General features: G+C 45.3%; 2 protein-coding genes across 14 annotated transcripts in view; one reads left to right on the forward strand and one right to left on the reverse strand.

Moving 5' to 3' along the window:
* The window catches only part of supt3h (SPT3 homolog, SAGA and STAGA complex component), a 637,210-nt gene extending 620,690 nt beyond the window's left edge, over nt 1-16,520 (reverse strand). The window contains exons 1-4 of one of the 13 annotated variants that reach the window (XM_085997047.1): nt 16,348-16,520; nt 16,213-16,233; nt 10,893-10,947; nt 9,808-9,931 (exon numbers count right to left, since the gene is read on the reverse strand). Coding sequence is in view for 3 of the 13 variants with exons in the window: in XM_085997043.1 (XP_085853169.1) it covers nt 10,893-10,898 (6 nt within the window). In the remaining 10 variants the exon portion in view is untranslated. Of the gene's footprint in view, nt 1-9,807; nt 9,932-10,892; nt 10,948-16,142; nt 16,234-16,347 lie in introns of those variants that run through there. The other 12 variants (XM_085997048.1, XM_085997046.1, XM_085997043.1 and 9 more) reach the window with 12 other exon arrangements.
* Nucleotides 1-24,207, forward strand: part of runx2a (RUNX family transcription factor 2a) — a 217,351-nt gene that overhangs the window by 94,947 nt on the left and 98,197 nt on the right. Inside the window, exons 2-4 of the mRNA XM_085997065.1 lie at nt 5,054-5,140; nt 18,616-18,920; nt 19,824-19,980. Coding sequence (XP_085853191.1) covers nt 5,054-5,140; nt 18,616-18,920; nt 19,824-19,980 — 549 coding nt within the window. The remainder of the gene's footprint in view (nt 1-5,053; nt 5,141-18,615; nt 18,921-19,823; nt 19,981-24,207) is intronic.

Genomic DNA, 24,207 nt, shown 5'->3' on the forward strand with positions numbered 1-24,207 from the left:
CTCTTTGAGTTTGATTAGTTTATTTAATATATCCTCTTCTTTAATTTTAAATACACTTATTTCATTACTCATCTCATCATCCAATGTCATGTCCACCTGTTTTATCTTCCTGGTAAATACTGAATGTGAAATAATAATTTAATATTTCTGCCATCTCTCTATCGCTGCCTGTGGTATTGTCCTGTCTATCCCTTAATGGCGCGATTCCCATCCCAACCTTCCTTTTTTTATTATAGCAAAATACTGCAGATGTTGGAAATCCGAAATAACAACAGAAAATGCTGGAAAAACTCAGCAGGTCAGGCAACATCCGTGGAGAGAAATTTGAGTTGACGTTTCGGGTTTGACCTGAAACGTCAACTCAAATTTCTCTCCACGGATGTTGCCTGACCTGCTGAGTTTTTCCAGCATTTTCTGTTGTTATTTCCTTTTTTTATTGATGTGTCTGTAAAATATTTTACTATTTTTTTTATGTTCCTTGATAATTTAATTTAATTTAATCTCCATATTGATTGGACAAATCAAATTGGCCATGGTAGCCTGGAGGAGGAGTTCATAGAGTGCATCCAGGATGTTTTCCCAGAACAGTATGTAATGGAACCAACCAGGGAGCAGGCTATCTTGGATTTGGTACTATGTAATGAGACAGAATTAATAAATGATGATCTCAGTAAAGGATCCTCTAGGAAAGAGTGATCATAGCATGGTTGAATTTCAAATTCAGTTGGAGGGTGAGAAAGTTGTATCCCAAACCAGTGTCCTGATCTTAAACAAAGGCAATTATAATGTCACGAGGGCAGAACTGGCTAAAGTTGACTGGAAAAACAAATTAAAGTATAAGAAAGTTGAAATGCAGTGGCGGACATTTAAGGAGATATTTCATAACTCTCAACAAAAATATATTCTAGTGAGAAAGAAAGATTTTAAGAGAAGGGAGCACCATCCGTGGCTAACTAAGGAAGTAAAGGATGATACCAAATTGAAAACGAAGACATACAATGTTGCCAAGATTGGTGGGAGACTAGAGGATTGGGAAATGTTTAAAAAACAGCAACGGATGACTAAAAAAATAATGAGAGAGATGAATTGAGAGTAAGCTGGCAAGAAACATTAAAACAGATAGTAAGAGCTTCTACAGGTATATAAAAAGAGGGTAGCTAAAGCAAACGTTGGTTCCTTAGAGGATGAGACTGGGCAATTAATAATGGGTAACGGGGAAACGGCAGAGACTCTGAACAAATATTTTGCATCTGTCTTTACTATAACAACATCCCAATAATGGATAATCAAGGGGCCACAGGGAGTGGGGAACTAAAGACAATCACTATCACTAAGGAAATAGTACTCGGTAAAATAATGGGACTAAAAGACAACAAGTCCCCTGGACCAGATAGCCTGCATTCCAAGGTCTTAAAAGAAGTGGCTGCAGAGATAGTGGATGCATTGGTTGCAATATACCAAAATTCCCTGGACTCTGGAGAGGTCCCAGCGGATTGGAAAACCGCTAATGTAACACCCATATTTAAGAAAGGAGGGAGACAGAAAGCAGGAAACTATAGACCAGTTAGCCTAACATCTGTCGTTGGGAAAATGCTGGAGTCCTTCATTAAGGAAGCAGTAGCAGGGCATTTAGAAAAACATACTGCAGTCAAACAGAGTCAGCATGGTTTTAGGAAAGGGAAATCATGTTTAACAAATTTGCTGGAGTTCTTTGAGGATGTAACAAGCAGGGTGGACAAGGGTGAGCCAGTGGATGTGGTGTTTCTGGATTTCCAGAAGGCATTCGATAAGGTGCCACATAAAAGGTTACTGCATAAGATAAGAGCTCACGGAGTTGGGGGTAATATATTAGCAAGGATAGAGAATTGGCTAACTAACAGAAAGTCGGGATAAATGGGTCATTTTCTGATTGGCAAACGGTAACTAGTGGGGTGCCACAAGGATCGGTGCTGGGGCCCCAACTATTTACAATCTACATTAATGACTTGGATGAAGGGATCGAGTGTAATGTAGCCAAGTTTGCGGATGATACAAAAATGGGTGGGAAAGCAAGTTGTGCAGAGGACGCAAAGAATCTGCGAAGGGATATAGACAGGCTAGGTGAGTGGGCAAACATTTGGCAGATGGAGTATAATGTGGGAAAGTGCGAGATTATCCACTTTGGCAGGAAAAATAAAAAAGTAAACTATTATTTAAATGGAGAGAGATTACAAAATGCTACAGTTCAGAGGGACCTGGGGGTCCTTGTGCATGAAACACAAAACGTTAGCAAGTAATCAAAAAGGCAAATGGAATGTTGGCCTTTATTTCAAGGGGTTGGAGTATAAAAGGGAAGTCCTGCTACAACTGTACAAGGTATTAGTGAGACCACACCTTGAGTACTGCGTACAGTTTTGGTCTCCTTATTTAAGGAAGGATATACTTGCATTGGAGGCAATTCAGAGACAATTCACTAGGTTAATTCCAGAGATGAGGGGTTTGACTTATGAGGAAAGGTTGAGCAGGTTGGGCCTATACTCATTGGAAATTAGAAGAATGAGAGGTGATCTTATCAAAACATATAAGATACTGAGGGGGCTCGACAGGGTAGATGCAGAGAGGCTGTTTCCCCTCATGGGGAAATCTGGAACTTGGGGACACAGTCTCAGAATAAAGGGTCGCCCTTTTAGAACTGAGATGAGGAGGAATTTCTTCTCTCAAAGGGTCGTAAATCTGTGGAATTCTCTTCCCCAGAGAGCCGCGGAGGCTGGGTCATTAAATACATTTAAAGTGGAGATAGACAGATTTTTGCAAGATAAGGGAGTGAAGGGTTATGGGGAGCGGGCTGGGAAGTGGCTTTGAGCCCTAAATCAGCCATGATCTTATTGAATGGCGGAGCAGGCTCGAGGGGCCAAGTGGCCTATTCCTGCTCCTATTTCTTATGTTCTTATAGTTCCTCTTTGCCTTCCTAATTGTTTTTTTTTTACTTCTCTCCTAATCCCTTCATATTCTCTGTTATCAAGCACTCCCCTGTTGTCTATGTACTTAATGTATGCCTCTTTCCTTACCCTCAATTGTTCCCTTATGTCTTTATTCATCCATGGAGTCTCGTTAGTGTTTAGTTTGTTCCTTCCTTTTAGCCGAATATATTTTTCCTGCACTCTGTTGAACACTGTTTTAAATGTTTCCCATTGTCGTGCTACATCATTGTTTGCCAATATTTTTGCCCATTTTATCTTCCGAAGTTCTATTCTCAACCCCTCAAAATCAGCTTTTCTCCAATCTATTAACCTGGTTTTTGTCATACTTATGTCCTTCTTTATCATCTTAAAGCGTATTATATTATGGTCACTATTGCCTATATGTTCCCCTACTTCTACTTCTCTTATCTGCTCTGGCTCATTCCCCATAACTAGATCCAATAACGAATCCTTCCTTGTTGGGCGTTTTACATATTGGGTTAGAAAGGAGTCCTGTAGACATTGTAGGAACTCCATTCCCTTATCACCTTTACCTACCTCTTCTGTCCAATTAATATCGGGGTAGTTGAAATCCCCCATGATTATTATCCAATGTTTTTTACTAATTTCTCTAATTTGTCTGCATAGTTCTTCCTCCTTTTCTAATTCACCTTTCCAATGTTCTCAATTAATCCCAGGACTGATGTATGCTTCTAACCCACATTATTAGGGAAAACTAAGAGCACAGTAACTTTCTCAAAGCTACACTTGGGTTTATTACACATCAGTTACACCTCTCGGACCATCAATCTCTTATTAACACATTCTGTGCAATGGAACTCAGATAGCTCTGCATTCACCTGCTCAGGCTCAGAGCCCATACAGTCACACCAAGATCCTTCAGCTTCAACAGTGTAGCGCTAGCCATACTTCTAAATTTTTTCCCCAACGAGTTAGGACATTTGCACACAAGTCAGATGCAACCACATTCTCACATATATGATCCTGATTTTCCAGTTCCACCCATTACACATTAAACCAATTAATCCATTTAATCAGTACTCATTAAATCAGCATTCATTAAATCAGCAAGCAGCACATTTGATAGAATTTGTCCTGGATGTTACCAGTCCTCAAACGGTTAAAATGCTCCAATACTTTTCAACTTCTGACCCTGTGTAAATAATGTAAGCTCTTATTAAAAGGAGCAATCTTGCATAATTTGGGCTTTATAATATTTGCATATATAATAAATCCTACCTACAAGCCATGATAGATTAAATATCCACAGGTGATGTGAGCCATTTTCCTAAAAATGTTCAATATAAGGGCAATGCAGGATACATAGCTACAATAGTCTGTATGTCATTTTGAAAGCTTTAATCACTGCAGTCAACAAACAAAAAATTGAATTTTGCTGCGCGCTATCACTTTCTTGGATAAAATTTAAATTATTTTTCTGAACAGTGTACTTTAGATTTGACAATAAAGATTAACAAAATAATTGGATTAAAAGGGAGTTGCAACAGACCAGGAAGGAGAATGATCAGGAGATAAGAAATTAGGTTTTAAAAGGTTAGAAAATACAAAATGCAGCAGTGCACCTCATTACATTTTAAAAATCTTTTTCATGCTACAGACGACAGTTTCTGAAAAATGCAGTTCAAAGCATGCTAATTTAAAAGATGTAACCTTTATCTGTATTCTCCTTGAGAATTTTTGTTATGGTCTGAGCTAATACCTCAAGATTTTAAGTGATGAAAAGCAAGTTAATATGCTTTAAAGTACCAGAGAATTTCATTGCTCTATAACGGTTTGCCAGGGTTGGGCATTAATGCTGCTGGACAGTTAAGTCAACAGGATCATCATGTTAATAAAAATCACCAGTATGTCAACTGAAGTTTGGAGACTGAAAATTCGACTGGAAATGGAAAGGACTGGTTACAACACAAAACAATTTGAAACCTCCAAAAACAAAGAACTTGATTTAGGAACCATATCTTGGGTGTGTCAAACAGCTACACTACACAAAACTTATGTAACTGCTGTATACTTTCAAAATGGTAAAGCAGACCTTCAAAATCACTTTTTAATGTAATTTTCACCCCTTTCAGACACAAACGTCCAGAGTCTCTTCTCAAAAAAGCCGACACAAAAAGCTTCCTGCATGTTTAACTGGAAGGTGCTCACTGATCCATCAGGTCAGTTTTACTCCTAACATTAGTCCACTGCAAAATGTACTTGTCTTGAACAGACTAATATTAGTCTCAGTAATTGACTTTGGGTGCAGTATTTATCTGTTACTTTGAACACTTTTAATCAAGGTAGTTATACGAGATAGAATGATTTTTCAATTGTGTGAAATACTAGCAATGAACAATTAAAAAACTGCACATACAATATTTGTCTGCAACAACTGGAAAATGATTTCTGTACAATTCTGATAATGGCCTTAAGATATGACATTTGGCTTAGCTAGCTCCTAGCAGGCAGACACGGAGTTACCAGATGTTTTTACAATGGGGAGAATATAAAGCTACAATTAAAGGAAAATTAACAACAGTTTCTAGAGAAATAAATAACAAAGAACGAGCAACATAAAAGTGACAAACATTCGAGGGAGAGACTGCAGGGGGACAAAGCATATGAGCTACAGGTTATTCAGTCTACCTAAATTTTAAAATGGTGGTCAAAGCACAGTGGCTTGATCATTGTTGGTAGTATCATGAGATACGCAAATACAAGTTATTGGGTAAAACTATTAGGCCAGTATATATAATGGTGGATTCCTAGTTCAATTCTCTTCCCTCCCCCCACTGAATTTTTGTTATCAATCACACTCTTGTAGGGAGGTGGTCAGACGAATCCACTCATCTACTCAGACTGGTGGAACAGATATGAGAGTAAATAATGGCAAGACTCCTATTGTGGACCTCATGACAGTCAACTGAAGCCTTGAAGTACTGTAGTTGAATGGCCTGTCAGCTGTAAGAAGTGTGCGGCTTACTGCAAAGGCAATAAAATTATATAGATGAATAGACTGCAGGGGATTTTGATTTAAAACAGCTGATATTGCAGTCAGGCAGCTTATAGAAATGTCAGCACAGAAGATGGCCATTCAATCCATCACACTTGTGCCATTGCAAGCTCTTCAACTATGACTACCACTCTAACCCCATTCTCCTGCACTCTCCTCTTATATTCTTCCTTTTCTGCTCAGGGAGGCCACAAGGTTGGATTCTGCAGGTAATGTAAATCTCAGTTGTGCAGTGGGAGGTTGGGATTAGAGCATATTGTTGGGACTGAGTAGTGGAAGCTATATTCTAAATCTAACCCCTGTGCTCGCTGACCTACATTGGCTCCCGGTTAAGCAGCGCCTCGATTTCAAAATTCTCTTCCTTGTTTTCAAATCTCTCCATGGCCTCGCCCCTCCCTATCGCTGTAATTTCTTCAGCCCCACAAACCCCAGAGATATCTGCGCTCCTCTAATTCTGCCCTCTTGAGCATCCCTGGTTATAATCGCTCAACCTTTGGTGGCAGTGCCTTCTGTTGCCTGGGCCCTAAGCTCTGGAATCCCCTCCCTAAACCTCTCCGCCTCTCTTTCCTCCTTTAAGACGCTCCTTAAAACCTACATCTTTGACCAAGCTTTTGGTCACCTGCCCTAATTTATCCTTATGTGGATCGGTGTCAAATTTGTTGTCTTAAAATACTCCTGTGCGACGTCTTGGGACGTTTTACTACGTTAAAGGTGCTATATAAATACAAGTTGTTGTTGTTGTACCAGACCTACATTGGTTGATGGGACAGTATAGAGGGAGCTTTACTCTTTTTAATGTTCTGGGATACAAATCATCTTCTACTTTTAATTTCTTTAACGATTTTAATAAAGTATTCTTTTATCATAGAATCATAGCAATTTACAGCACAGAAGGAGGCCATTCAGTCCATCGTGTCTGTGCCGGCTGAAAAAGAGCTATCCAGCCTAATCCCAATTTCCAGCTCTTGGTCCGTAGCCTTGAAGGTTACGGCATTTCAAGTGCATATCCAAGTACTTTTTAAATGCAATGAGGGTTTCTCCCTCTACCACCTTTTCAGGCAGTGAATATTTATTACATTGCATAGGATTACAGAGGATATATGGCACAGAAACAGGCCATTCGGCCCAACCAGTCCATGCCAGTGTTTATGTTCCACTCGAGCCTCCTCCCGTCTTTCCTCATCTAAACCTATCAGCATAACCCTCTATTCCCTTCTCATTCATATGTTTGTCCAGCCTACCCTTAAATGCAACTATACTATTCGCTTCAACCACTCCCTGTGGTAGCAAGTTCCACATTCTCACCATTCTTTGGGTAAAGAAGTTTCTTCTGAATTCCCTATTGGATTTCTTGGTGACTATCTTATATTGATGGCCTCTAGTTATGCTCTTCCCCACAAGTGGAAACATTCTCTCTGTATCCACACTATCAAATCCTTTCATAATTTTAAAGACCTCTATCAGGTCACCCCTCAGCCTTCTTTTTAAAGAGAAAAGAGACCCAGCCTGTTCATCCTTTCCTGATATGTATACCCTCGCATTTCTGGTATCATCCTTGTAAATCTTCTCTACACCCTCTCCAGTGCCTCTATATCCTTTTTATATCGCGACCAGAACTGCACACAGTACGCCAAGTGTGGTCCAACCAAGGTTCGATACAGATTTAGCATAACTTCCCTACTTTTCAATTCTATCCCTCTAGAAATAAACCCTAGTGCTTGGTTTGCATTTTTAATGGCCTTGCTAACCTGTGGCACAGCTTTTAATGATTTGTGTATTTGTACTCCTAGATCCCTTTGTTCCACCTCAACTCGCACCCTCCAAGTGATAAGTGACCTCCCTATTCTCACATTTGTCTGTGTTGAACTTTATTTGCCAATTATTTGCCCATTCTGCAAGTTTATTAATGTCCTCCTATAATTTGTTGCAGTCCTCCTCAGTATTAACTATCCCCCCAATTTGGTATTATCCGCAAATTTAGAAATTGTGTTTTTGATTCCAATGTCTAAATCGTTAATGTAAATTGTGAACAGCAGTGGTCCCAGCACTGATCCTTGTGGAATACCACTACCCACCTTCTGCCACTGTGAATAGCTACCCTTTACTCTCACTCTCCGCTTTCTGTCTTGAAGACAGCTAGCAATCCATTCTGCTACTTGTCCCCTGATTCCGCATTCTCTGACCTTATTCATCAGTCTATTATGGGGTACCTCATCGAAGGCCTTTTGAAAATCTAGATAAATTACATCTACTGCATTACCCTTGTCTTCTTGTGGCTCTTCCACATTCTCTTCAGGTGTTCCTACAGTCTAATGTTTAGCTTCCTTTGTAAAAACTGAGACAAAAATACAGATTAACCATCTATGTCACTCCCTCACTTTCAAGTACAAGATCACCCTCTTGATCCCCAAGTAGTCCCATCCTATGTCGACTATCTATTTAATCCTTATGTGCTTTTTAAAACCCTTATTTCCCTTTGCAAGTATTCTTTCACACTTCTTCACATTCTTAACCTCCTTTTTTGTTTATGAGATACAATCACAAGATAATTATGGATGAGGAAGACCATTTGACATCATCCAGAAGCACCTACAGTCCTCCCATTGTATAACCTAATTGTTTCTTAAATGTACCCAGGATTTTCACTGCCACCAACCACCATTCCAAGTATCTATCACTCTCTGCATGAAGAACTTCTTCCTGATAGGAAAGTTACTTTTTACTAGTTTGACTATGTCCCCTTGTCCTACTTCCACAATTTAGTCTAAAATTATATTCAAGACATTTACTTTTCCATACCATTTAAAAGGTTACAGACCTCTACAAGATGACCTATCATTTCCAAGCTGAAAAGTCCAAGTCTCTCTAGTCTCTGCTCTAATCGCAAGCCCCTAATGTCAGGGACAATGAGCCTCATGGCTCTTCTTTGCACTGCCTCCAACAGTTGAATGTCTCCCTTTTGTTACCAGACTGCAGGAGGCAGTGGAGGTGTCGGCTGATCAGAGCACTGTACAATTTGACTGTGAATTCTTCTGACTTGTATTCTACTGTTTTGTCTATGTTGTTTAATATTCTAGTGGCTTTGTTGATTGCTGCTCAGCATTGGCTGGACATGTTTAGCATGAAATCTACTAAGACTCCGAGGTCTCTTTCCACTTCAGACTTGGTTATTTCAATAGCATTCATGGAGTACGTGTGTTCATTCATATTCCATATGCAATATTATGCTCTTATCTGCATTAAATTTCATCTGCCTACATTTGCATTTTGCCAAAATCACTCATTTTTTAGATGTTTCCTCCGATTCCACTGCTCCTCCTAATTTGGTATCAGGAAATATGACCACTTTGCATTGGGTTTATAAATGAGGACTATATATGTAAATGAGAAACAATAATGGTCCCAACACCGAGGCTTGGGGCAGTAGTCACACCCACACCCACCCCCCTCCCCCTCCAATCTACCTAGCTGCTCTAACACGTATTCATTGTTTTCTACACTTCAACCAGTTTCTTATGCACAGCTTTGAGTTTGATTAACAGCCTTTCACAAAGGACTTTGTCCAATGTCATTTGGAAATCTAGCTACACTATGTCATAAGGGTTTCCACAGTCCAACTAGGATGTTACTTCCTCAAAGAAGTTGTAAAGAATGGTCAGGCGTGATCTTCCTCTTCTAAATCCATAAGTCTAGTGTGCTGGTTTCACATGCAAGAGCCCAGAGTTATAATGCCAGTTTCAACTAGCATTCATAGAATCATAGAATGACAGCACAGAAGAAGGCCACTCGGCCTGTGTCGGCTCTTGGAGCTATCCAATTAGTCCCACTCACCTGCTCTTTCCCCGTAGCCCTGTAACTGTTTTCACTTCAAGTATTTATCCAATTCCCTCTTGATAGTTATTATTGAATCTGCTTCCATCATCCTTTCAGGTAGTGCATTCCAAATCAGAACTCGCTGCGTAAAAAAATGTCGTCACGTCACCTCTGGTTCTTTTGGCAATTACCTGAAATCTGTGTCCTCTGGTTACTGACCCTACTGCCACTGGAAACAGTTTCTTGTTATTTACTCCATCAAAACCCTTAATGATTTTGAACACCTCTATCAAATCTCCTCTTAACCTTCGCTGCTCTAAGGAGAACACGCCCAGTTTCTCTAGTCCCTCCATGTAACTGAAGTCTTTCATCTCTGGTACCATTCTAGTAAATCTCTTCTGCACCCTCTCTAAGGCCTTGTCATCCTTCCTAAAGTGTGGTGTCCAGAATTAGACAAAATACTCCAGCTGAGGCCTAACCAGTGTTATATAAAGGTTTAGCATAACTTCCTTTTTTTGTACTCTATGCCTCTATTTATAAAGTCATGGATCCCATAAGCCTTCCCAACTTGTCCTGCCACCTTCAATGATTTGTGTACATCCACCTTCAAGTCTCTCGGTTTCTTACACCTCCTTTAAAATTCTACCATTTAGTTTATATGGCCTCTCCTCATGCTTCCTACCAAAATGAATCACTTCACACTTCTCTGCATTAAATGTCATCATGTGTCTGCCCATTTCACCAGTCTATATCCTCCTGAAATCTCCCGCACATCAGTTTTAGCATCTGAAAACTGATACCATACACCATTCAAATACAAGCGAAGTGACAATATCCATTAACACACCTCAAAATAGCGCTGTAGATATGCCTTCAAAGAAAAAAATGAAAAGAAATGAATAATACCAGAGGATGAAAACTACAGGTTTGCAGCGGCATATCAGTGCTGCAACGTAAAAAAGCTGGACATAAGTTTCATGATTCTTCCACATGGTACGTTATTGATCTCAAAGAAGAGTTATCAAATTGGAGAAGCTGTGCAGCTGCAAAGTAGTTCCCTGCAAGGACCGGAAGTTAAAGGTTGCTTAAACAGCAGCACTAACCTGCATGCAGGTTACTTGCTCACTTCTCCGCAGAAGTGCATGGAATAGGAGGGGCCTAATGGGGGGAAAAATAATTAAAATGGGGAGAGTGTACATTTTGCATCATATGTAAACACCTTTAAAGTGCGGGGCAATTACGACTGGCCGCATGGAATGTGGAGTGTTGTGGACACACGGGAACACTGGCTGCATGGAATGCGGGGCGTTGTGTGCACGAGGGGGATCACTGGCCACACTGGAGTATGGGGCTTTGTGTGCACACGGGGGAACACTGGCCGCACTGGAATGCAGGGCAGTGTGCGCACAAAGGGGAACACTGGCCACACTGGAATGTGGGGCATTGTATGCACACGGGGGAACACTGGCCGCAGAAATGTGGGGCGTTGTATGCACACGGGGGAACACTGGCCGCACTGGAATGTGGGGCGTTGTATGCACACGGGGGAACACTGGCCGCGCTGGAATGTGGGGCATTGTGTGCATGCGGGGGAACACTGGCCGCACTGGAATGTGGGGCATTGTGTGCATGCGGGGGAACACTGGCCGCACTGGAATGTGGGGCACTGTATGCACGCGGGGGAACACTGGCCGCACTGGAATGTGGGGCACTGTATGCACGCGGGGGAACACTGGCCACACTGGAATGCAGGACGTTGTATGCACACGGGGGAACATTGGCCGCACTGGAATGTGGGGCGTTGTGTGCATGCGGGGGAACACTGGCTGCACTGGAATGTGGGGCGTTGTGTGCACGAGGGGGATCACTGGCCACACTGGAATATGGGGCTTTGTGTGCACACGGGGGAAAACTGGCCGCACTGGAATGTGGGGCATTGTGTGCACAAAGGGGAACACTGGCCGCACTGGAATGCGGGGCATTGTGTGCACATGGGGGAACACTGGCCGCACTGGAATGCGGGGCGCTGTGTGCACGCGGGGGAACACTGGCCGCACTGGGATGTGGGGCAGTGTGCGCATGCGGGGGAACACTGGCCACACTGGAACGTGGGGCAGTGTGTGCACACGGGGGAACACTGGCCACACTGGAATGTGGGGCAGTGTGTACACACGGGGGAACACTGGCCACACTGGAATGTGGGGCAGTGTGTGCACATGGGGGAACACTGGCCACACTGGAATGTGGGGCAGTGTGCACACGGGGGAACACTGGCCACACTGGAATGCGGGGCATTGTTTGCACACGGGGGAACACTGACCACACTGGAATGTGGGGCAGTGTGTGCACACGGGGGAACACTGGAATGTGGGGCGTTGTGTACACACAGGGGAACACTGGCCACACTGGAATGTGGGGCGTTGTGTGCATGCGGGGGAACACTGGCCGCACTGAAATGCGGGGCGTTGTGTGCACATGGGGGAACACTGGCCGCACTGGAATATGGGGCATTGTGTGCACGCGGGGGAACACTGGCCGCACTGGAATGTGGGGCGTTGTGTGCATGCGGGGGAACACTGGCCGCACTGGAATGCGGGGCGTTGTGTGCACATGGGGGAACACTGGCCGCACTGGAATGTGGGCAGTGTGTGCACGCGGGGGAACACTGGCCGCACTGGAATGCGGGGCGTTGTGTGCACATGGGGGAACACTGGCCAATCTGGAATGTGGGGTGTTGTGTGCACGCGGGGAACACTGGCCACACTGGAATGTGGGGCGTTGTGTGCACGCAGGGGAACACTGGCCACACTGGAATGTGGGGCGTTGTGTGCACGCGGGGGAACACTGGCCGCATTGGAATGTGGGGCGTTGTATGCATGCGGGGGAACACTGGCCACACTGGAATGCGGGGCGCTGTGTGCACGAGGGGGAACACTGGCCGCACTGGAATGTGGGGCATTGTGTGCACGCGGGGGAACACTGGCCGCACTGGAATGTGGGGCATTGTGTGCACGCGGGGGAACACCGGCCGCACTGGAATGTGAGGCATTGTGTGCACGCGGGGGAACACTGGCCGCACTGGAATGCGGGGCGTTGTGTGCACATGGGGGAACACTGGCCGCACTGGAATGTGGGCAGTGTGTGCACGCGGGGGAACACTGGCCGCACTGGAATGCGGGGCGTTGTGTGCACGCGGGGGAACACTGGCCACACTGGAATGCGGGGCGTTGTGAGCACATGGGGGAACACTGGCCAATCGGGAATGTGGGGTGTTGTGTGCACGCGGGGAACACTGGCCACACTGGAATGTGGGGCGTTGTGTGCATGCAGGGGAACACTGGCCACACTGGAATGTGGGGCGTTGTGTGCACGCGGGGGAACACTGGCCGCACTGGAATGTGGGGCATTGTGTGCACAAAGGGGAACACTGGCCGCACTGGAATGTGGGGTGTTGTGTGCACGAAGGGGAACACTGGCCGCACTGGAATGCGGGGCATTGTGTGCACATGGGGGAACACTGGCCGCACTGGAATGCGGGGCGCTGTGTGCACGCGGGGGAACACTGGCCACACTGGAATGTGGGGCAGTGTGTACACACGGGGGAACACTGGCCACACTGGAATGTGGGGCGTTGTGTGCATGCGGGGGAACACTGGCCACACTGGAATGCGGGGCATTGTGTGCACATGGGGGAACACTGGCCGCACTGGAATATGGGGCATTGTGTGCACATGGGGGAACACTGGCCGCACTGGAATGTGGGCAGTGTGCACACGGGGGAACACTGGCCACACTGGAATGCGGGGCATTGTTTGCACACGGGGGAACACTGACCACACTGGAATGTGGGGCAGTGTGTGCACACGGGGGAACACTGGCCGCACTGGAATGTGGGGCATTGTGTGCACGCGGGGGAACACCGGCCGCACTGGAATGTGAGGCATTGTGTGCACGCGGGGGAACACTGGCCGCACTGGAATGCGGGGCGTTGTGTGCACATGGGGGAACACTGGCCGCACTGGAATGTGGGCAGTGTGTGCACGCGGGGGAACACTGGCCGCACTGGAATGCGGGGCGTTGTGTGCACGCGGGGGAACACTGGCCACACTGGAATGCGGGGCGTTGTGAGCACATGGGGGAACACTGGCCAATCGGGAATGTGGGGTGTTGTGTGCACGCGGGGAACACTGGCCACACTGGAATGTGGGGCGTTGTGTGCATGCAGGGGAACACTGGCCACACTGGAATGTGGGGCGTTGTGTGCACGCGGGGGAACACTGGCCGCACTGGAATGTGGGGCATTGTGTGCACAAAGGGGAACACTGGCCGCACTGGAATGTGGGGTGTTGTGTGCACGAAGGGGAACACTGGCCGCACTGGAATGCGGGGCATTGTGTGCACATGGGGGAACACTGGCCGCACTGGAATGCGGGGCGCTGTGTGCACGCGGGGGAACACTGGCCACACTGGGATGTGGGGCAGTGTGCGCATGCGGGGGAACACTGGCCACACTGGAACGTGGGGCAGTGTGTGCACACGGGGGAACACTGGCCACACTGGAATGTGGGGCAGTGTGTACACACGGGGGAACACTGGCCACACTGGAATGTGGGGCAGTGTGTGCACATGGGGGAACACTGGCCACACTGGAACGTGGGGCAGTGTGCACACGGGGGAACACTGGCCACACTGGAATGCGGGGCATTGTTTGCACACGGGGGAACACTGACCACACTGGAATGTGGGGCAGTGTGTGCACACGGGGGAACACTGGAATGTGGGGCGTTGTGTACACACAGGGGAACACTGGCCACACTGGAATGTGGGGCGTTGTGTGCATGCGGGGGAACACTGGCCGCACTGAAATGCGGGGCGTTGTGTGCACATGGGGGAACACTGGCCGCACTGGAAGATGGGGCATTGTGTGCACATGGGGGAACACTGGCCGCACTGGAATGTGGGCAGTGTGTGCACGCGGGGGAACACTGGCCGCACTGGAATGCGGGGCGTTGTGTGCACATGGGGGAACACTGGCCAATCTGGAATGTGGGGTGTTGTGTGCACGCGGGGAACACTGGCCACACTGGAATGTGGGGCGTTGTGTGCACGCAGGGGAACACTGGCCACACTGGAATGTGGGGTGTTGTGTGCATGCGGGGGAACACTGGCCACACTGGAATGCGGGGCGCTGTGTGCACGAGGGGGAACACTGGCCGCACTGGAATGTGGGGCATTGTGTGCACGCGGGGGAACACTGGCCGCACTGGAATGTGGGGCATTGTGTGCACGCGGGGGAACACCGGCCGCACTGGAATGTGAGGCATTGTGTGCACGCGGGGGAACACTGGCCGCACTGGAATGCGGGGCGTTGTGTGCACATGGGGGAACACTGGCCGCACTGGAATGTGGGCAGTGTGTGCACGCGGGGGAACACTGGCCGCACTGGAATGCGGGGCGTTGTGTGCACGCGGGGGAACACTGGCCGCACTGGAATGCGGGGCGTTGTGTGCACATGGGGGAACACTGGCCAATCGGGAATGTGGGGTGTTGTGTGCACGCGGGGAACACTGGCCACACTGGAATGTGGGGCGTTGTGTGCATGCAGGGGAACACTGGCCACACTGGAATGTGGGGCGTTGTGTGCACGCGGGGGAACACTGGCCGCACTGGAATGTGGGGCATTGTGTGCACGCGGGGGAACACTGGCCGCATTGGAATGTGGGGCATTGTGTGCACGCGGGGGAACACTGGCCACACTGGAATGCGGGGCGCTGTGTGCACGCAGGGGAACACTGGCCACACTGGAATGTGGGGCGTTGTGTGCACGCAGGGGAACACTGGCCACACTGGAATGCGGAGCGCTGTGTGCACGAGGGGGAACACTGGCCGCACTGGAATGTGGGGCATTGTGTGCACGCGGGGGAACACTGGCCGCACTGGAATGTGGGGCATTGTGTGCACGCGGGGGAACACTGGCCACACTGGAATGCGGGGCGCTGTGTGCACGCAGGGGAACACTGGCCACACTGGAATGTGGGGCGTTGTGTGCACGCAGGGGAACACTGGCCACACTGGAATGCGGGGCGCTGTGTGCACGAGGGGGAACACTGGCCGCACTGGAATGTGGGGCATTGTGTGCACGCGGGGGAACACTGGCCGCACTGGAATGTGGGGCATTGTGTGCACGCGGGGGAACACTGGCCGCACTGGAATGTGGGGCAGTGTGCACGCGGGGGAACACTGGCCGCACTGGAATGTGGGGCATTGTGTGCACGCAGGGGAACACTGGCCGCACTGGAATGCGGGGCGGGTCCTGCGCACGTGTGAGGGTTAAAGGGTGGAAATCTACTAACGCGCCGCTCGGTGAAAGTTTTCAACCCGTTCCGCAGCAAACAGGCTCGTCCCGGCTCGCTCACATTTTACCTCAAGCCTGTTCCGTGTTACCTACAAAAAAATAATAAAAAAGTGTTAAGGGTGCCAGGACCTTGCTAAACGATAACAATTCAGAATTTAGGCCAGTGGCACAAAACTTCCAGGAATTATGAATGTTTTACTCACTTTTGTTTTAATGAGAAAGCCCCCTTTACATGCACACTATCCGGTACGACAGGGTTGCAATTGCATTGCGTGTGTTTTTGTGGTTGTGTCTCTTCTTCGGGTTTGACAGTTCCTCACGCGCACACGACCGTGCTTAATTCCACCCCCAGCGATTCGCAGCGCACGCTGGGAATTGTAGTTCGCGGGCTGGGAGATCCTGCCCAAGCCAGGCGGCGTGAACTACAATTCCCAGCATGCTGAGCCGGACGCCTCCCTCAGTCTCACGCACTCACGTCGACGTGTGATGTGCATGACGTCAGCGCGTACGCGCGGATGCGGCCCGCCCATGGCCGACGCTGATTGGTTTGCCGGCTCTTATTTAGCATGGTTGCCAGGAGCGATCTTATTGGTAATTGGATGTTCGCGCCGTCAATCAGAGCGTGCGTGTGTGCGTTCGTCAGAACGCCAGCGCGGAACTCCGATACAAATCGAAGCTGGTTGGCGTTCCATTAGAATGCGCGAGCCCTGTCGTTCGGGCTGCTCGTGCGGCGCCACCCGGGCATCTCATTAAAGTCACTTGGCAACCTTCCTATTGCAGACATCTCTTCACAGCGACTGCAGATCCGGATACTCCCGCACCCGAGACTGAATGCTCGACTGTTTCATTAACATTCATGAATATTATCGCTTCAGATATTTAAACAAACTGCACTCACATCTTAACAAGGCTCCCTTTTTTTAAACCAAAAAAGTTTCGGAAAGACTCTAGCTTCCGAGCCAGCAACATTAACAACAGCTAGTAATAGAAAGATTTATAATATTTTTATTAAGATCATCAGTTACGATTCAAGCTACAGTAACCAGGACGGTTTATCCAGTGCCGGGAGTTGCGTCAATTATGGTGCTCGTTATTGTGTAATGAACCTGCAAGCTATCTTACATGTGCCCTCTCCGTTCCAGCTAAACTGGATAATATTGCAGATAAACGTTATTGAATGTATAATTATCTGAATAATAAAAGCGTAATGCCCTATTTTTATTAGTCAAACCAAGTTAAATAAGTATTTAATATAACGTTTTGCCATTACGTTATGTGCCATATATCATGTCCCTTTGATGAATACTTCTGAAAAAAGCACGTCGTTTGAAGTTGGTTTAACAAGAGCGATGCCAGTGCCAGATTACTGACTGGCTAAATAATTGCTTCCTCACTCTAATTCAAGTAGCTTTTGTACATTTGAAAGTTATCGTTAGGTTTACCACTAATTTACAGCAATCAGTTAACAGTCTGAGACTGGATTCGTTGTGTTCCAAACTCCGTGCGCTCATACCCCACCATTCATGGTTTTAAAATAATTTTAATAAAATTAACCCACAGTAGCTGTGTTGCGCACGTTTATGCTCGAGCGGCGTCTCACATTTAGAAGTGAGTTACAGTTTTTGCAAACATTTTAACGCACATCATCGATGTGAACTCAGTGGCAAGACAGCTGTATTTTTTTCCTTAAGTAAAACCACAACAGAAACTGGAAGTCGTCTGCCTCCTAACACTTTTTGAGGAAATAAGCTGTGAAGAAAGCATCAGAGGGCTTTGATAGGCTCAGATCATAACAAGTAGGCGTTTGCACTTTTTACGATTGGATATGTAAATAATTTTAATAGAGCCCTTTTTTCAGTAAAGCCTTACTCTGGGGGACGCTTTATAACTTTCATTCATTCACGGAAATGTTTTAGTGTGTAATCTACAGCCGCCCCCTGAAAACTTGCCCCCCCATCAGCGAGGAGCAAAATATACATTTATATATATATGTATATATTCGGGCAAGAATCGGAGTTGGAAAAATACTAACGTGAACGTCTCGACCTCTCGTCTTACAAGAGAATACAGTGTATTTTAAAGTCGTTGATGACTCCTACTGCCACCACGTGCTCTTTGATGTCTCATCATCGCTCACTTTTTTCATGACCACAAACTTGCTTTATAATCCCAACCTCCGTGAAACCACCAGTTGGAAACTGTGGCTTTTTCCCTCTTGATCGTCTTGACCACAAGTTGGATTAGAAATTTTCTCCCCAAAGACATACATTTGGAATATATTTATAGTTACAGGAGGAATAACCGACCTTCCTGAAAAAAGAAAAGAGTTCTTTTTTTAAAGGAGAGAAAACGAAAAAAAGAAACTGGACTGGATTGGATTGAGTGACAATAACTGATATTAATTGGACAGATTGATTATTTGTGGCTACTGTAAGCCCCTAATCAAAGTGTTGTGATGCGTATTCCCGTAGATCCCACTACAAGCCGGCGCTTTACTCCACCGTCCACCACATTACCAGCATCGGGAAAGATGAGCGATGTGAGCGGGATGGCCCCTCACCAGGAGCCCGGGCCCGGAGTGGGAACAGCCGGGGCAGCAGCGGCGGCGGCGGCGGCGCTGGGCAGGTCTCTGATCCGGCCCCATGAGAACCGATCCATGGTGGATATCATTGCCGATCACCCGGCAGAGTTGGTCCGGACTGACAGCCCCAACTTCCTCTGCTCTGTCCTACCGTCCCACTGGAGGTGTAACAAAACCCTGCCTGTGGCATTCAAGGTAAAAGCGGTCTTTTATTTTCGTGCAATACAGGGTAAGAAGAAAATATTGTAAACAATAGCGAGCTGTAAATGTGCGTTATAAAAGTGAAGGCTTGTATTTACGGCAGCTTGAAGTGTGCGTAAATGTATACTTTGAATGTGCATTCGGTACTCATCAAATCATTTTATGTGAATTTAGAACATTTTAGTTTGCTAAGAGTAATACAGTAGCAACTTTCTGAAACTGCATTTTATATTTAAACACAGATCTAGACTATAAAACTAGTGAATGCGCAGCATTTTCCCTACTGTGTTACATGTGGCACATAACACTTAGTGATCGTGTACACCTATATCTGAGGACAGGGCAGACTTTTCTTGACATGAATTGTAAGCGTTTAATAATTGTTACATAAGTATATTGAACAGCAAACATAAAGTAATTGTAAAAAAAAGTCAGTAATATTAACTTGTTGGTAGCACAGGATCGGTTCAGCTCTTTACAAAGAGCAGACTGTGTTGCAAACTAATTCCCTAAATGCGATACCCCTAAATACGCGTTGCTATAATGAGAATCAGTCACGGAGATTGTGAAAGGAACAGTTGGGACAATGTTCGCACACATTCCTGCAAACCATAACAACAGTGATTTTTCTCTCCACAGTAAAATACATCACAGGGTTAGATCAACATATTCATTATTTTTAGTTTGAAACGGATTCAGAGAAGATGGGACAAATGCACTATTAATAAAGAGAGCAGAGCAGGGCGATATCCATCATGAGGGTTTGTTTCGGGACCGTGTAACCCAGAGCCTCCCCGGTGCTAACTGAAGCTGCCCCCCGCCCTGGTCTTGGTGAGCTAGCTCCCTGGTAACAGTGGCTAGCCCACTGTATTGATGGTGTGTGTTGCTCTCTGACAGGTTGTAGCCTTGGGGGATGTTCCTGACGGCACTGTGGTCACTGTCATGGCCGGCAATGATGAGAATTATTCGGCCGAACTCCGCAACGCCTCGGCAGTAATGAAGAACCAAGTGGCTCGTTTCAATGATTTGCGCTTCGTGGGCCGGAGTGGAAGGGGTACAGTAATTTACCTAATTTAAATCCGTGGTTACTTTAGCAATATATATAGTAGATAGATATATATGTGTGTGTGAGGTCCAAGTGCAGTATTTCCAAGGCACGGGAACGTGACACCATCTAGCATTTATGCTGGTATAGAAATGATTGTTAACGAGAGTTAGCTGCATCCGATTTTAAACAATGACAGTCGGGTCTATGTATCTGCCTCCCTCGCCATCTGATTCATTCTGCTGAAATATTACTTTTTGTCGAGTTCTTTTCTTTCTGTTTGTCTATCCTGTCAACTTCCCAGTATTTTCGACACTCACTCGCTCTCTTTTTCTCTCTCTTTCGTGCGTTCGCCTGCAAATTTCACTGTTTGGACTGTGGTCGTCATCGTTCAATAAGGAAAACATGTTATTTGGTCAGATGAGCTGAAAACGCTCAACAAAGTTGTAAGAACTCTTTCCAGATGCACATTGCAGAAGATTATCTGCATTTTGATGTTCTAAGGTGTCAAAAATGATTGTAAGTACTGTACCCTTCTGAAACACAAAAATGAAGCAAGTGACAGGTTTTCTTCCAGTTTAATCCTTTGTGGATCAGCTTTCTCTTTTTGCTTGGAACAGACATATAGTTAATGGCCGGAAGGATTTCTCTTACAAGCCAACACTTTTCTAAAATTAATCCTGGCAAAAATGGGAGAAAAAAGGGGGTTTCTAAAACTCCTATTGGATGCCAAGTCTGCGTGGTTTTCTATAAAAAGAAATGTATTAACTAAAGGACTCTAAGCCAATACACAATGTAAGCACGTAAGCTGAATGTACCTGAAAAAGTTGTTTAAAAAGTTCAAAGAAATCACAAAGGAGTGGTGGACCCAGTTTTACTGTTTTGCTTTTCTCTTGGCTCGCTTCCAAAAAAGCATTTTTTTCTTTCAAAAAAAGACTAACTGCTTGCAGGCTTTTCACGCATGGGAGATGAAGAAAGCTTCTTTTGATGAAGTGTAATTATGTCCAAACAGACTTGACCCTTTTTTTCTTATGATCTTCGCGGAACAAACCCCTTGGTTTGCTTTGAAGCAGACGGCTTGTTTCCAGCTCAGAGTGTGCCAAAGGCAGGAAGAACTGCAAAAGAGTTTTAAGTTGAGACTTGTCTTGTGAGATTCAGTTCAAGAGGAGGGAGAGGAAGAGATAAGATCATTAATTGATTCCCATTTCTACTGAACATTCAGAAAGCCACCACCAACAGATCGCAGCCAGCGCGAACACAGGGAAGCGAGCACTCGAACCACTTAATCACTTAGAACTGGAGTTACCTATTAACTGATCCTGGACAGCAGACAGACATAGACAAGCTTAGCTGACACAAGTAGAAGATAAAAAGATTGCACACATACAGACAAGCCTAAACAGTGGACAAAGGGCATTAGATCACACTGGACGGTCATGTGTAGATCTTTGAAAACTGAAAATTTTAAGGAAGTTCGCGTAACTGACTCATCAAGGCAAAATGTTTAAACATCAACAGAAAGACAAGTTGAAAGCTTTCAATTGCAGAATATTAGACTTTTAAACAAGATATGGACATTAGTGTCTATCAAGTGCACAGTCAGTAATACAGCTTGAAACAGTCTGTTCTGATTCATTCCCTGGTTTATGCAAAGCCCTGTATTGATGCAAAGCGATGACTGTTTTATTGACTCACTTTACAACGCCCACCTTTTCCTGTCTTGAAGCATTACTGCACTAACTGCTATTGGAAATGACGAACAATTGCATATCTAACTTATTACATATGTGGGAATGTCTATTCAAAAGGTACAGGAGTTTTTGTTCATACAATCCATTCCTTTTTCTGATACCCCTCCAGCATTTTACAAACTGTACATCCATTGCATAGTATTAAATAAGGTGCTTTTATAACTATTTAGATGGCTAGCAGACATTTAGCTGTAATGAGTAAAGCAGTCATACAGAAAATGCGATCTTCAGAGAAACGTTCACATTTCAAAGTTATAGATACTCTTTTGTTTGGAGTAACTTTATCACCAGGTTTTAAATGATGTTATGGACAATTTAAATAGTCAACATCTAGCTTATCAAAACAGAAACAGGTTCACTACAAAACTTAGATATTAATTAAATTTGTGGACAGTATCATGATTAATTATTGTTTACCTCCAAGGTGGAGTTAATTAAAAGGTCAAAAACATCAATATTCCAGGTGAACTTTGTCAGTTTAGTATAGGGACAATGACCAGTACAGTATATACTTATTCTTGCCTAAGTCCTTTAGTGTCAGGATTAAAGAAATAATTTGTGTTTGGATAGTGGCTTATCACATCTTCAGGATGTCCCAAAGTGCTTTAAAACCAATGAGATACTTTTGAAGTGCAGTCATTGTTGTTAAGTCGGCAGTTTGCACACAGCAAGGTCCCACAAACAGCAAGTGAATGAATAACCAGTTCATCGGTTTTGTGTTGATTGTGTTGATTGAGGGAGGAATGTTGACCAGCATACCAAGAGACTGCATGCCCTTCATTAAATAGTGCCATGGAATCTTTCAAATTCACCTGGGGCCTTAGCTTAACATCTCATCCAGATGTAATAGGAATAATGCGTACTTGCCCCTACCACAGACTTAGTGTGGTGAAATACCGGTGTTATAGGTGTCTACCCTGATACCTGTGCTATGCAGTGTGTTGTGTTTTTCAAGAACATGAATATTTTCAGGAAAAGGAAAAGGTCATTATGTCCAGCCAGACTGTCCGTTTTTGATAAGTCAACCCTCTATCTGCCATCTTAACATACCTCTCAATCACTTTTCTCCTCAGAGACTCATCCAGTTTCCTCTTGAGCCCATTTGTACTGTCTACTTCAACAGCCTTTCCATGCATTGGATGAAGATGTTTTGCCTAATTCTCTTAATTTATTTTGAATATGTAAATATATATGCACATTTACAGAGTTCCCCGGTGAAACTCCTTGCACATATATCTTAATGGCATATATGCAATTATATTTAAAAAATATATAATTAAAATTATGATAAAGGGTTAATGTAGGAATAAGTTCATATCATTTCTGTATTTAAACCAACACTATCAGACTGATAAAGGGTTATCATTAACATTATTTTTATAATCCCATGTGCTGCTATTTCACTAATGTGAAAATAAAAATATTGCACATATGTGAAAATATCCTCTACTGCACGTATTGCTAGAGTGATGCCACAACATGTGTGGGTGGAAAACTTTAAAATTCTTTCTCTAAATGAATTGTGGATACCTTTAGCATTTCCCCCCAAGGGGCTATCCTTGACCCCCTCCTGTTCCTCATCTTTATGTAGCCTCTTGGCAACATCATTGAAAGGCTTGGAGTCAGCTTCCACATGTATGCTGATGACACCCAACTCTAACTCACCACCGCCTCTCTCATCCCCTCCACTGCCTCTGTGTTGTCAGACTGCTTATCTGACATACAGTCCTGGATGAACTGCAATTTCCTCCAGTTAAGCATTGAGAAGACTGAAGCCATCGTCTTCGGCCCCTGCCACAATCTCAGTACCCTGACTACTGATTCCATCCCCTTCCATGGCTACTGTCTCCGGTTGAACCAGACTGTTCACAGCCTCATACTCTGCCTCCTACCTTCTATTTGTCCCCAAGCTGAATTTCCAACCCCATATCTTGTTCATTACATAAATGACCTACTTCCACCACTGTAACATCACTGGTCTCTGCCCCTGCCGCATCCATGCCTTTATCGCCTCCAGACACAACAATTCAAAAGCTCTCCTGGTCAGCCTTCCATAATCTTCCGCTCAAGCAAAACTTTGCTGCCCATAGTTTATCCCACGCCAAGTCCCGTTCACCAACAGCAACAACATGTACTGTATTTATATAGCACTTTTAATGTAGAAAAACATCCGAAGGTGCTTCACAGAAACGTAATCAGACAAAAATGGACTTGCTGATCTACATTGGCATCAGGACCTTCAAAGCCTGTAATTGAAAAATTCTCATAACTGTGTTTAAATCCTTTCATTGCCTCGCACCACCCTATCTCTGTAAACTGCTCCAGCTCTATACCCACCTCCTCAGAACTCTGCGTTCCTCCAACTCTGGCCTCGTGCATCCCCCTTTGTCCATCCAGTGACAGACATGCCTTGAGCTGGCTAGGGCCTACCCTCTGGAAATGCCTCCCTAAAAGTCTCTGCCTCCCTGTCCATCTTTTAGACCCT

The sequence above is a fragment of the Somniosus microcephalus genome, chromosome 9 (assembly GCF_052327205.1).
Source record: "Somniosus microcephalus isolate GS21.2 chromosome 9, FLI_Smic_1.0, whole genome shotgun sequence".
Taxonomy (NCBI): domain Eukaryota; kingdom Metazoa; phylum Chordata; class Chondrichthyes; order Squaliformes; family Somniosidae; genus Somniosus; species Somniosus microcephalus.